Raw genomic sequence first — 15,150 nt, 5'->3', positions numbered from 1 at the left:
GCCTATTGTTTTTATCTTTAATGTTGTGTGGTAATGTGGTGCTCCCCTTTTCTTCAGCTATAGTTTTGAGTCCTTGGCACTTCACCCAATAATGTGAAAAATAATTGAAATTAGTCAATCAGGAAATGGGTGTCAGCATTAAACACTGTCATCTTGTGATCTTACATTTCTAGCAGACTTGTGACCAATGACAGGAGCTTCTTGCTGAACCCACCTATCTAAATTAGACTGAAATTTCTAATGCAAAGTGTGCAGTATGGCCCTATCCTACCCCAGACATCTGCATTCTTTTTTTCCATTTTTTACTTTGCCTTCCTCTCCACATTCAAATGTGTACGTGTTCCACATCTGACCCCACTGAGGGTATGAAAGGGTATGAGATGTGTACCATGTTTCTGTTCAGAAATGTGATGTGTTTTTAATTGTGTATAATAGTAATGGTTGAGATTCTGTAGAATCAGTTTGTAAAGAATTATCTTGCACACCAGAAGCACTTCAGGTTCTGAAATGGAATGAAAACATATTATTAAGAAATACATTTTGGAGTATAATGATTTTTGGCGAGATTCTTGGAATTTTCATTTTCCTGGGTATGTGTGCAGTTCATCTGGTTTTTTTTCTTCTGGATTTTCATGTGCTTCATGGTAAATTGCAGTTGAATGAAGGCCACCACTTAACTGGCTAGCCTCTTCCTTTTACTTCTTTTTCTCCAGGCCTTTTTATGGTTACCATGAGAAGGAGAGACAGTTCATGAAGATCTATCTTTACAATCCTGCAATGGTAAAAAGGTAAGGATACAGTGACACAAAGTTTTAGCTGATTTCCTGGTATCTAGAATGGAAAAAGTAATTTTTGGAGCAAGATTTGCATGCACTGTAACAGTAGAAGTAATAGAAGTATTCTCCAATTTTTTCAAAACAGTAGGAAAATTACTAGTTAGAAATATGCCAGTAACAATATTTTTAAAGGAGTAACATGTTTACAAAATAGGATCAAATTATACATGCCTTCAGTTATCTTATAGTTATTAACTGTGATTTTTATGTACTTGAACACATTTGCATTGTTTTATTTTTCATATAGAAAGCAATTAACAAATAGAAAACATTAACAAAAACAATGTAGTTCTATTTTATATGTAGTACTCTTTCATGCTTTCTCTCATGAACCCCCACACCTGGAGTGCTGTGTCCAGTTCTGGGCACCCCAGCACAAGAAGGATATGGAGTTATTAAATCAGGTCCAGAGGATGGCCATGAAGATGATCAGAGGGCCAGAGCACCTCCTCTGTGAGGACAGACTAAAAAAGTCATGGCTCTTAAGCCTGGAGAAAAGAAGGCTTTGGAGAGGACCTTATAGTGGCCTTCCAGTACATGCAGGTGGCCTACAGGAAAGCTGGGGAGTTTTTATATGGGCAGGTAGTGACAGGATGAGAGGAAATGGCTTTAAACTGGAAGAGGGTAAATTTAAACTATTTATTAGGAAGAAACTCTTTGCTATGAGAGTGGTGAGACACATGAACAGGTTGTCCAGTGTAGCTGGGAACGCCCCCTCCCTGGCTGGATGAGGCTGTGAGCAACCTGGTTTAGAGGGAGGTGTCCCTGCCTATAGCAGAGGGGTTAGAACTAGATGATTTTAAAGGTCCCTTCCAACCCAAACCACTTAATATCACTGTGATATTAGAAGTGGATTTTGTTAGTTTTTACATTTGAGGTTCCAGTGCCCATTAGGGGAACTTCAAAACTGAATAGCTGTTTTTTGTTAAACAGTTTCTGTTGTGCCCTATTAAATGAAAGCACAGTGCTTGGTTCTGAGTTCCTGAGTTTACTGCAATGACTGTGACAGTGATAAACAGAGGAATTATTTCTTCAGCATAAACTGAAATCCTTTATTGCATATTATTACCCCTCATAACTTTTTTAATGATGGCCTGTACAGTCCTGCATTATGGTGAATTTCCATCTTGAAGTAGTGTGTACATGCATGACTTGGTGATAGTTGGGTGACAGTTTGGATTTTTGGAGATGCTCGTGTTTGAATTACTTCTACCCAAAAAAGTACTGACACTTCACATAGTTTATTCCCTTAGTCTTTCAAGATGAAATTTTATTGTTTTAATCTTATTTCTTGCATTCAGAAATACTTAATGTTGTTCTTTTATTTAGAAATATCAGACTATTTTGAGATAAATTTATTGCACTGATTTGTAATTATGGAAATACCTGCAATTGCTTTTTAATGTGCAGGTGTTTAAAACAGCAGACTTACTGTGCTTCACGGAAGTTATTTAAGTGCTGCTTCTATGTGTACAGTATGAAACTTTAATACAATTCAGGACTTCTTCATAAATATGCAAGGGAAAACTGGAGGGAGATTTGAAGTTATTACTGGTTCATAGGCATACAGATGCCATAGTGATTCTGTAAAAGAGTTTCCATGGACTATATCAGCTTAGGACATGCTGCAGAGATAGGAATTTTCTTTGGGTCATTATTAAGAGGCAACACTCTGGGGAATCTGTTGTTGTGAACATAAAGTTTTTGAGTTAAAAATACAACCAAGGCAAATACACACTTCATATTTTGTACTTTCCTTTATAAATGCTTTATATTTTAGTATATTTCATATTTTGATAAAATCAAACAACAGCATTGTTGTACTGGAAGCAGTTGCAGTATTATGTTCTAATTTATTTTTAATTTTAGAGTATGTGAGCTTCTGCAAGGTGGAGCCATAATGAACAAATCTTACCAGCCTCACGAAGCCCATATTCCCTACCTCCTTCAGCTCTTCATAGATTACAACTTATATGGAATGAATTTAATAAACTTGGCTGCTGTCAAATTCAGAAAGGCAAGGAGAAAAAGTAAGGAGTTTTTTCTTATGACTAAATAATTGTTTTGAGGGCTAAAGATTACCATTTTTTTAACATTTGGGTTAAATGGGTATCACATCTTGTTTCCTTTTAGTTTGTCTTCCATGTCAAAATTAAGTCTATATGTAGCTTTTCATTGATTTTCCTTTTGGTGGCTGTGTATTGGTGTTGGGGAAAAGCCTGTCCTGTGAAAATGAGGTACTGTGTATAAAAAGCCATGTTTTGTCAGCATTGTGCTTTTGACCATTTTTCACAATGTATTCACATGGCTTTCCTGTTAGGCATTTGAAAATAAAATTATTATTTTATGATATGGTACTTACTTGAATTTACATGAGAGATAGCATAGTAATTGTGTTGCTTTAATTGTATTGATATTTGTATTTTATCCCTACACCGATTTAATTCATTTTTGCTGTAGTAATGCATTTACAGTCTAGCTTGAATTTTGTAATGCTCCACTGTTTTTAATTGAATGCTTCTGTTTGTACTAAGGTCATTTACTCAGTGCTGAAATGTGAAATACAAATGCCTGAGCAAAGGAGATATTTTTAATTTTCATTTTCAAAAATAATTTGCCTTTTTGAATATATGCACTACGGTGAAACTGAAGATTGGTAAGAATATACATAGTGTTACCTAAATGCTGTAAAGTATAAAGGGGAGAGACAACACTATGAAAAACATAATGTCTTCGATATTTATATTTAGAAAAATAAGTTTGTTTTTTTTAAGTTATAATTGTTTTTATAGCTCAAGCAAACTTTCATAAGAATGGTAAAATATCTTTCTGTAAAATAAGAAAGTGAATCGTGCTGCCTTCAATTCTTTCCCCATATTTTCTACTTGTGTTTATCTAGACAGCAATAAATAAGTGCACGGATTTCATAACGTCTAAAGAAAACACTCTTTCCATACAAAACAGTAGGCTACACTTTCTAGCTGCATCATAACTGTAGAAAATAAAACTAATTCAGAGACAAGCATCTTCAGGACCTTCAGTCCTGAGATTTGATCAGGTACCTTCCACACCACATAGTAGTCTTGTGGAGACGTGCAATCTAATGGTACTGAATAGTTACTCCCGTTGAAGAGAATGGGGTGGAGCAGAGGCAGGGGCTGAGATCATTGGAGCACCTCTCCTATGAGGAAAGGTTGAGAGGACTGGGCTTGTTTAGCTTGGAGAGAAGGCTTCGAGGAGACCTCACTGTGGTTTTCCAGTACTTAAAGGCAGCTTACAAGCAAGAGGGGAAATGGCTGTTTATGGGGGTGGACAGTGATATGACAAGGCGGAATGGTTTTAAACTGAGACAGGGGAGGTTTAGGTTAGAGATTAGGAAGAAGTTTTTCACACAGAGGGTGGTGACGCACTGGAACAGGTTGCCCAAGGAGGTTGTGGATTCCCCATCCCTGGAGGCATTCAAGGCCAGGCTGGATGTGGCTCTGGGCAGCCTGGTCTGGTGGTCCATGACCCTGCACGTAGCAGGGGGTTGAAACTACATGATAATTGTGGTCCTTTTCAACCCAGGCCATTCTATGGTTCTATGATTCCACAACTTTAAAAGTTCTTGCAGTTTAGAAAATGAAGAGGGTAAAAGCAAGAACCCGACAGACTACTTTGTCCTATCTTGACCAGATAATAGGAGTACTCCTAGCTAGATTAATACCGTTTTGAGTGGCTCCACATCACACGTGCTTCAATCTGTTGTAGGTCTCAGGCAGGGGATTGCTATCTATACTACTCCTAGCACAGCAGCTTAAAGACAAAGGGGTACAACATATAGTGGCAGTGCTGTTGAGTAGCTAGCCCTTGCACAACAGACCTAGGATGATCCAAGCCGAGACCTGTCAAGCTGGTGAAGAAAGCACAGCCTCTGCTTATGGCTGGCACACTTACCACATTTATTTTAGTCAGCTGTAACTTGTACCATATGTTTCTTTTTCATAGATTTCAGTATAAGCTTTTGCCAAAATAAATACAGCATACTTAACTTCCCTTGTAGAAGATGTAAAAATCATATGGGTAAGGAATGTAAAATTCAATAATAAACCTGTTGCTAGATATAAGTAGTCAGCATCAGAATACCCATTTTCATAGCTATGTTTGTCACGGAGATGGGCAGACAGATTTACCCTGCCCTCAGTAGCTTGCGTCCAGAAGACACAGAAGTTCCTCTTTAGTTCAAGACCTTCTCTTAACGCATAGTAAGGAATAGGGCTGCATTTGTGCACCATGCCCAAGTAAAACTTTATTACTTTTATTCCTTTTCAGAAGTTGAATGTTCTATAGTATCACTCTAAAGTATCTTAGTGCATCAGTGTTAAAAATCTTCCTGTCAAGCAAAGGAGATATTAAGTGTTGTTAAATCTCCATCCATTTGTTTAACACTACTGAAGGAATAAACTAACTGATAGGGGAATTTGAGCTTCACTTTTTAGATGTATTCAAATACTTCTAATATGATAAAACTGCCCTGGTGTTTGAAATGCTTACGATTTTCAAAAGTCAAAGTATGTTGTTGGTGAAATTTCCCTGTTGACTTACAGACTTCCCTAGATGCTGTGATGTGTTGTCCTTTTGACATGCAGCTATTCAGTCCAATAGACTTAGAGTTTCTAAGGCATTTTTGTCATAGTCTTTCCCAGTTAGTTCTGTATTAACACTGTAATTCATAGCTTTTCTGCTAAATGAGCTATTCCTGTCCTTGTTATTCCAGGTAGGGGAAGATTAGCTGAGAATGTGCGCAATACTTACTTTTAAAATTATAGAATAAAATTATTTGTTCTAGTCAATAATTATTGAAATCTTCAAAGAGCTAAAGTGATGCTATCTTCAACAAATAAAATATTTGGGGGTATTAATACAGAAAAAAAACAACCAACAACCTGTCAGTTTGTGATACAAACCAATATAGCTGAGGAAATTCAGGGTTCCAGCTGCTCTTTGACACTGGAGTGGAAGAGAGTAATTTTAAAGTTTTCTCCTCTGAATCCCCCTCCTCCATCTCCATTCATAGGCTTTTTTCCTTTCTTATGCCACAGCCTGTGTATATGCTTGTTTGTCCTTCTGAAGAGTGAAGGTTCAGAAGGAGACCACAAAGGAGGTGGTAAATCTTCCACGGGGCTTCTCCAGCATGACCTTGAAGCATCATACCTCCTTGTACTGACACCTCCAAGCAAACTTAAAAAATGTTTTCTGAATTTTAGACTGGACTACATGTACCTTCCTCATAGGTTTCTATTTAACTGCCACTGCATCTGGCCACGCATATATTGTGCATATTCCAGACGCATTAATGGATAAGAAAGACAAAATGTGTGAAGCAGAATTTGTTATTTACTTTGGCTTCTGTTTTTCACTGGGATCTGACCTGAGGACCCAGACATTTGAGAATCCTGAGTTTTACTTAAGACCAAGTAAGCATGCTGTACTAACATGCTCAAAGAAAAAGGTTAGAATTTAGGTTAAGATATCTACATATAATTAAGAAAGTCAAGTTGTTTAAATGACTTTTGAAGCCAATATGTTATTTATTCTTCAGAAGCATTTTGATAGTATTAAATAATAGCTGCAATCTCTGAAGCGTAAATGCAGTAATTTCTTCTACTATTTTTCTTTCCAGGTGATGCATCAGGTGGCAGTAAGCATCACAGAATCAATTCTGCAGCAAATTCAAACAGTGCTTCTTTCATTGAATGGGAAGAAGATGAAATACCAAGGTTGGCATGTCTCTTTTTTTTTTATTATTTTCTTTTTAAAGTGTGCTGTATTTGCTCATTAGTAGCAACTTGTATGTACTACAGGGTTCTAGTCCAGTCCCACATTTAAAGGTGACATGGAGAATCATTATTTTGTTGCTTTGTATTTTGGTCATCTGAGACTATGTATCTCTTAGGAGTGCTGGTAGAAACCTAACAAGGAGATAATAATTGCAATGTTTAAAACCTGTTTTTCTGTTTCTCAGAAAATATGTTTCTAGCAAATGACTTCTGATGAAAAGCTAAGCAATGTAATAGGAGGGCTGTTCCAAAAGTAGTACCTCCTATATTTTTAGCTGCCTCACAATGTCAGAGGCAGATGTTGGTGGTATGACAGTAGAGACTGAACATTCCCACCAGTATTGCATTACATGTTGTTACCGTGCAACAGATGGCAGCAGAGGGGCACTCTGACACAATGGTGTCTGACATGGAACTGGGTATGGAGCGAAGGTGTGGAGTTGAATTCCTCCATGCAGAAAAAGTGGCATCCACTGATGTTCATTGATACTTTCTGAATGTTTACGGAAACCAAACAGGGGATGTGAGCGCAGTGAGGTGGTGGGTGGTGTGTTTCAGCAGTAGCAACAGAGACAGTGTGTCACCTGTGCTGGTGTGGATCTTCACAAGCGTGGCATGCAGACTCCTGTCGCTAGCAAAAATACATGGCTAGTGGTGTTGACTATGTTGAAAAACAGCATTTTGTAGCTGAGAATTTGCTCTATTAAATAGTGTTGTGCTCTTTGTATCTGTTGTACTTTCCATGGAAATAAATGGAAGGCGTTACTTTCAGAGCAATCCACATAATTAAAGAGAATGCTTACACATCAGTTTGCAGATTCTGTTTTTGTAATCAGCCTTAACTAAGATGAAAAGTGTGCTGCCAACATATTCCAGTTTGTCCATGTCAAACAGTAACTATGTAAGAATTTCAGCTTAGAATTTTCATGTCTGTCTTCTACGCTCTTCTTTTTTTCTAGCCTACAGTTTCCAACTTGGAATGGCTTTACTTTAATAAGAAAGAGCATGTGTTTGGATTCATTAATACATTTTTCCTCTTTTTATCTGAGTGATAATCTTCCAGTTGGAATTCCTTTAAAGTTCACATGGGATCTTTTATCCCATTTTTAAATTCCATCCTATTTCTGTTATTCTTGTTCTCACTTATACAGTTTGTTTTATGATATTATGATCTGATATGTCTAATAGCCTGCCTTAGCAACACATTTTATTAGTACGCTCCTGCATTTCCTGTCAACAATATTTAAGAGATGTGAAACAAATTCAGTCCTCAAACTTGTCAATTTTCAGTGCTAAGAATTTTCTATCAACCTTGATATCTTTCTTCTCTAACCAGTAGTAATTTTACCTTTAGCCAGCTTTTTACTCACTTTAATAATTTAGGAACTAATTTATATCTCCTCCATCTTAAATGGCTTCCCATTTGATATTGTGTCAAATGTTCCTTTGTCTAGAAAATGAATTATTTTATTAAAGGTTTTCTATCATGACTGTGTTCCAAGTGCTGTAGGATATATTTGCCACCACAAAGTAGCAAATCTAAACTGTTTTCCGTTTGTGATTTTACTTTTGCTATATCTGTGTGAAATTCTCAGCCTCTTATAATTTCTCCTGGATTAATTATAGGAGACATCAATTTAAAAGAATATTCTTGTAATCACAATCATATTGTAGTTTGTCCCACCTTCAGATAACTTTCCTACTTCATTTCCTTTAAAATTCTGAAAACTTCCACCTATGTTAGTTGAATTAGCCTGTGAGTGTCATGATCGGCGTTGCTGAGGGAAGTCTCAGTAATAAAGGAGATGTCTATCCAAGAAAACCTTGGATACCTAAGGTAAACTATCTCAGATTTTTTTCCGTATGGTTTTATTCTTGCACTCTGCAGCATTACTAGATACATGTAAAGCTGTCCTGCCTTTTTTTCCCCTTCTTCTCTGTAGATTCTTAATTCCAAACATTACTTTTCTGTGTATAGCTATGTATCCTTTGTTGTGTGATCCCAGCGCAGTCTCTTCATTTTATTATTCAGTCGCCTTGAAGAGCTCAAGTTTAAATATTTAAATGCTTTGTGACTTGCTTAGTACAAGGTTTTTATTTACTGTCTTTCACCATTTGTCTGCTGTTTTCAACAGTGCTTGGAGTGTCTCTTACATGTTGTTACTGAACTCTGAAGTCTTTGTTCTTCATTTATATCAGATATGAGCGTCTTGTAAATATTCTACTACTTGTGTCACCTGTTCACTGTTGTTAGCTGGTCTTTCAAGAAAAAGCAGGAGGGAAGACAGTCAGATGTTGTTTGAGACCACATATTATAGAGGACTGTCTTGTATAGATGATGATGATGATATCTGTTAAGTTGGTTTTGTGTACATTCAGAAACAGCAAGTTCTGCTTTGACCAAGCTGGCATTTCTTGACTTTTCTAGTACAGTGTGGCAAATAGCTGAAATCTGATGCTAGATGTCTGGTAATAGGTGAAATACTATTTGAAAGTTTTGTATATAACATTAACAGCATGTTGCATAGTGAACGCCAGTGATGAATCCTCATTTCAAAAACACATTTGAGAGCTGTGCCAAAGTTTCTTGGTGACTGAACTCACTCCTCAGTACTGGATAGCACCTTACTACTCTACTACTTTTCCAGAACAGCATATTCCATCCATCTCCTGTCTTGCTGCTGGTTAATCTTTTGCTGATACTGTTAGTTTGCTATACTAAGCCAGGAGCAGTTTTTTTAGATCTAATTCTGGAGTGGTTCTGTTATGAAGTGAGCAAATGTCCAAAGGCAGTAGTGTCTGGGAACCCCTGATGTTATAAGGCTTTTAGGTACGGTGCATGTTGATGTAAGCAGACATGGAACTTACAAAGCCCACCTAGTAACTAGTCACCTAAACCTGATAGTGCTATCCAACACCTTTAACAAGAGCAGCTCTTCATATGAGACACATTTATGTTATTCCTTGGGTAGCTGTTAATAAATGATGAAACACTTCCATGGGTTCCAGTGGGAACTTTCTAGTAAACATCAGACTTGGAGTAATCTCATGGTCTGGTCTCCCACTTGGATGTGGTTTGTTGAAAGCAGAATGATTGGTAGGATGTTTTTTGAGAAGTGTTTTCTTCCATAAATCCTAGATCTGCTATTGAGCTCTATTTTATGTGAAAATGGCACATAACGCTATTACTCAGTCTAGCAGTTATGTAATGTCAAAGATTTCTACTAGATTTCTGGCTGTCATAATTGCTTTTCTCACTTGTCAGAATATATATGTTTTTATGTAGCCATTTGGTCTTTAATTAAATATGTATATTATTCAAGTCATTAGAGCATGCTTCAGACAAAGATAGTTCTTCCATGAACAGAATATGGACTATTAAAATAATTATGTGAAGGGGTAGAGTTTTTGTCAGTGGAGTGGAATGACACCTTTTAGCTAATCTGTGGGATTCATTTTATATCTGCCATCGGTTTAACATTATAAATACTGGAGACAGTCACCTCAGAACTCATTTCCTTATCCTGTCATTAATGTTGAATTAATGAATTAAGATACTGACCTTGATGCCCATCCTTCAGGGTTTTTGAGGGCACTGAATGTAGCAAACTGTAGTGGATAATTTTTTAATACTGTGTCAATTCTTGCTTTAATTCAGTGTCTTGGCACCTGATGGACCAAACCTCAGTAATGTCTTTGAGCAGAGCTTTCATCCTGTTATTATGGCGGCAGTTAGTGCCAACAAACTTCTTCCTCAAAAAATAAGGTCCATTCTCCTTAATTTCTCTTCCTGTTTTGAAAGTAGTTGGCTTGGAGCTTTTTCTACATACATACATTAGATCTGTATTTTCATGTTTCACTTTTGTGTACAGGTATAAAAAAGGGAGTTTTAAATGAATTTTAAGTATATCTCTAGTAACCTAGTCATGGCAGCGTGTCATTCTGCAACCTTGATTTATCTTGCTTTTCAGCAGAGTAAACTTTGTTCTCATAGAGATAGGTTGTTTCAGTTTCTGTGCATCCCACCTAAAGCTGTCTTTTGTACATCTGCGTTCCAAGTTGTGCCTTGCAAGCAATTCTGTTTTTTGTTTTACAAAGCAAAGCTTAGATGCTATGAAGAAGGTTGAGTGGGACTTGATAAGTATAATTTTCTAACCTTGTTCTATGATCTGATATCCTCAAATTGTGATTTTTTTTTTTTTTAGATTACATTTACATTATCTTGATTTTGCAGAATAACTCCATATGATATTAGTCCGGTCATTAGTCTTCTATATATATATATAGGGCAGTGTATGTAGCCGACCACTTTGAGTGCCTTTCAAGAAATATTAACTGCTAATCACCCAAGGTAGTTTGTATGCTCAACTAACTGAAGTCTGGATATAGTCTGACTTCTTCAGGCTATCTTCTCACCTGGTGATTGTAGCATTATAGCTGCTCAAGATATGTGGTTCGATTTGGGAATATGAGAAATACAGCAGTTTCATGTATTTTCCTGACGTGCTGTGAATGTTTGCATAAGTAACAGCAGTGTTCTTGCAGCCTCCTCCCTCATTCTTGTTTCCCAGTGGTCTTGCAGCTTTTTCAGATTATGTGATCATAATGCAAGTTTCAGCTTGCTGCAGGTCCTGTCGCCTGCAGTGCAGACAGTCTCTGAATGGTTTGAGTACAAGCATCCAAAGTACACGATGTGGAAAGAATGCATTTTGATCATATTATGGACTTGTTTCTCAGCTGACATTGTGACCAGTAGGAAAAGGAAGCAGTGACAGTCGGTGGTCTTTTACGTGTGCATTAGGTCATGGGCAGTCCACTTCAGCTAAAAGACTGAGCTGCTTTGATGTAGGAATTGTGTGATCTACTCTTTTAATTATTACAACTGCTCAGAAGCAGTACTGTTGACTAGGGAGGCTGGTAGCCACCTGTTAACAAATTGTATCTTTCAGTTGTTAATGGATTCTACCTAAATGCTTTACAACTTCTGCCAGGCTACTTTTTGACTGCATTTCTCATTTGATAATTCATTTACAACATGGACTCTAAACAGCGCTTTGCATGGGCTGTTTTCTAAGTAGTCAGAATTTTGCTTGTATAACAGAATGTTAGGTTAGGTTACTTAGGCATGCAAATGTTGAGTCACCAGATAGTAAAATATATACAAAGGATCCTATGAAGAGTCTATTTTAGTTACATAATAGCCTAATTTAGTTTTCAGTAGTGTTGAAGAGATTTTTTTTTACCATTTCCTGAAAATTTTGAATGGGTTTCCTAGAGTCGTGGAATGGCTCAGATTGGAAGGGATTTTCTAGCCCACCCAGCCCCAAACCCTGCTGTGGGCAGGGCTGCCACCCCCCAGCTCAGCTGTCCAGGGCCCCATCCAGCCTGGCCTTCAGAGCCTCCAGGAATGGGGCACCCACAGCTTCTCTGGGCAGCTGTGCCAGCACCTCAAAAAGAATCTAACATCTAACTTACATGTCTCCTCTTTTAGTTTAAAATCATTCCCTCCTGTCCTGTCGCTATCAGAATTTTTAAGTTAGTATCTATCATTTTTTGCAAGTTCTCTTTTAAGGCCACAGTGAGCCTTCTCCAGGCTAAACAAGCCCAGCTCTCTCAGCCTTTCTTAGTAGGAGAGGTGCTTCAGCCCTCTGATCATCTTCTGCAGACTTCCACATAAACCTCAGAGAAAGTTTCTTTCTTGGACACCTCCACGCACTCCTTAATATTAGTTCATTGACAGCAACAGGTGGAAGGCCACTGACCTTAGCAGATCTGTCCATTAAAAAGGACAATGATCAGGTTGTTTCAAAATGAGCTTGAATCTGTCTAATACCTCATTTATATTTATCAGCCTTCCCCCAAGGGGAGGTGAAGAGGGAGAAATAAATAAATAAATAAATAAATAAATAAATAAATAAATATTGTATATATATATAAAAACCCTTTAATTGAAGAACCAAATTATGTCAACTAATTAGGTTTGGATATGAACATTCGTTTAAGACTTTGTGGGTGAAGATGAGAAGTGGTGATTCTGTATTCATTCCTTAATCTCTCCTGATGTTGGTTCAGTTAGAAAACAGTGATTGTGCATGTTTCAAGATAACGTACTGATAAAATTAACCTATTGTGTTTATGTTGTCATAGTTCTTTAATGTTGAAAGGTGTTGAGCCACAAAGTACCTGTGAATTGGAGGTGGATGCAGTAGCTGCTGACATTTTAAATCAACTGGATATTGAAGGTGAAGTATTAATAACTTTCCACATAAATATTTTATAACAGCAACTGCATTGTCTTCTTTTTGTAAGACTGAACTCAGTTAAGCCACAATCCACAAGTAAAAAATCAACATCAAGTATATGTATTCATGCACGTAAACATACATACATAAACTTGGTGAGAAGACCAGTTAAAGATCTGGAAAACAAACAGGAATTGTATGCCACAGCTTTTACATAACACTGAATCCTTCAGTTAGGCAAGAATTGCAGTAAAAATAATCATGGTTTAGAATGACATGAGTTAAAGATGTGTGTTAGTAGGGTGTGTTTCTTTTGCTTTTTTAATATGGGGAAAGAATGCATTTTGTTATGCTGACAGACTTCCCTTCATGTATTATTGTGTACTTTAGCCCAGATTGGCAGAAACCCTGGTTTGCAAGCTATATGGGAAGATGAAAAGCAGAGACGGAGAGAGAAATGTGAATCTTCTCAGATTAAGACACCAGATTCTCAAGGTAAAAAGAAACAGAAAACCAAAAATATATATTATGCAGCTGTTTTCTCAAAATCTTCAAACGGGAAAGAAGCAAAAGGTAGAAATGAAATGAGTGTATCAAATTTCAGGACTTCTTAGATGTACTCTTTTGCATTTCTAAGCTTACCAATTGACCACTACCTGTATTCTGTATGAAAAGATACGAAACATTTCCTTCCATTTGCTGCAGAGTATGCTAGGCTGAGTGAATGATAATGACAGTTAAGATCGCATACTATATGATGAAAAATATTTAAATGTTTAAATACTAGCAAAATTAAATATCCTATCCTGAAGCTTCCCATAATATTTATGCATAAGACCAGTTCCTTTGAATTAAAGCTAAGGTGATGTTAAATTAAAATTATACAGGACAGAGCAATCCCTTATTTTTATGTAAAATTCATTATGCAGGAAGACTGTGCTCTGCAGATTAATTGCATATTGAATAAGGCTATTCTCTGTAGAACCTAGGCCTGTTTCTTTTAAAATATGAATGATATTTGGCAAGCAAGTCAGAAGATTGCAAGGAGAGAGGTGTGTTCCTGGCTTAGGCAGACTGCTTTCTTCCTGTGATATTTTTTCTGTGCAATGCTATTCAGGCTGCATAAACCAGGGTTTTCAAAATTGTTCACTGATTAAATAGTCTTTTCTTGAATGCTCACTTCGATGTAATTGCAATATGATTTTAAATGCCATTGATACTTAGAAATGAAAATGAGATCAGTGGGAGTGTGTGGAGTATTTTAAAGTGCTTAAATACACTTGAAAAATCAACCCTCAAATTTGGCACTTCGTGGGCACTTCCACTTTGAGCCATCTCCTAATAGAATTAGTTATTTGCTCCCTGTGTTGATAGGTCCAAGTACAAGTGAATAACAAATATATATATATTTTTAATTTCAAAGACCGTGGATTTGTGCCAGCAACAGAGAGTGAAAAATATTTTCAGAAGAGACTTAAAGAAATCCTCAAGCAAAATGACTTCTCTGTGTAAGTGTTTAGCCATTTGCCATAAACAAAAGTATCTTGTGCAAACCTTAAGCACACGTTTAAAAACTGGTTTTCAATTAACTAGAACGTTGTCAGGATCAGTGGACTACAGTAATGGATCAGAGGAGTTCTCTGCTGAGCTAACACTACATTCTGAGGTACTTTCTCCAGGAACCTTTCAGTGTACACCAGCGAATATGGTAGAAGTGCATGAAGATAAAAAGATGAACAAAGGTGAGTATTTTTAATGGCTTATAATTGCTTAAGTGTAAACCCCTGTCGTGCTTTGTCTGTGCTTATTATTAGCAGAACTAAGCCAAGTAAGATCTGATTGTCACTTTCAAAAAGTGAAGGCTAGTTTTGCCTTTATTGCATTATTTGTTAGAGTAAGCCTTTTTAAAATTGCTGTAACAAATAACAGAAACAGACTTGAAAGTAAAATCCATTTAAACTGCAATCTTTTCTAGTGTATTGATGTCTGTGACTCTTTGAAGTTTTATTTTTCTTTTTTTGATCTTCTGCTAAAGAATCCAATAGGATGCATACAGATAAAGAAGAGGAAGCACTTATTAATGAAGAAGCCATTTTAAACATCGTGGAGAACAGTCAGAGCTTTCATCGTTTGTCTCAAAAACTGAGTCAGACTACAGTTTTTTGTAAGTATGACCGGAATGGCTTTTCTTCCAGCTGTTTTATTTTTCCTCAGTCTACTGTGCTCACTTACACTGATGATCATGAAAGAAAG

General features: G+C 36.8%; 1 protein-coding gene across 2 annotated transcripts in view; it reads left to right on the top strand.

Moving 5' to 3' along the window:
• Nucleotides 1-15,150, top strand: part of REV3L (REV3 like, DNA directed polymerase zeta catalytic subunit) — a 108,604-nt gene that overhangs the window by 44,308 nt on the left and 49,146 nt on the right. For both annotated transcript variants that reach the window (XM_072333587.1, XM_072333588.1), the window contains exons 3-10: nucleotides 714-788; nucleotides 2,706-2,866; nucleotides 6,499-6,595; nucleotides 12,803-12,897; nucleotides 13,288-13,392; nucleotides 14,321-14,405; nucleotides 14,491-14,639; nucleotides 14,933-15,061. In XM_072333587.1, the coding sequence (XP_072189688.1) occupies nucleotides 714-788; nucleotides 2,706-2,866; nucleotides 6,499-6,595; nucleotides 12,803-12,897; nucleotides 13,288-13,392; nucleotides 14,321-14,405; nucleotides 14,491-14,639; nucleotides 14,933-15,061 (896 nt within the window). The remainder of the gene's footprint in view (nucleotides 1-713; nucleotides 789-2,705; nucleotides 2,867-6,498; nucleotides 6,596-12,802; nucleotides 12,898-13,287; nucleotides 13,393-14,320; nucleotides 14,406-14,490; nucleotides 14,640-14,932; nucleotides 15,062-15,150) is intronic.

Source organism: Excalfactoria chinensis, chromosome 3, assembly GCF_039878825.1.
Source record: "Excalfactoria chinensis isolate bCotChi1 chromosome 3, bCotChi1.hap2, whole genome shotgun sequence".
NCBI classification, from domain to species: Eukaryota; Metazoa; Chordata; class Aves; order Galliformes; family Phasianidae; genus Excalfactoria; species Excalfactoria chinensis.
Note: the sequence above shows the minus strand (reverse complement) of the source record. Positions and strands in the feature narration are given on the sequence as shown.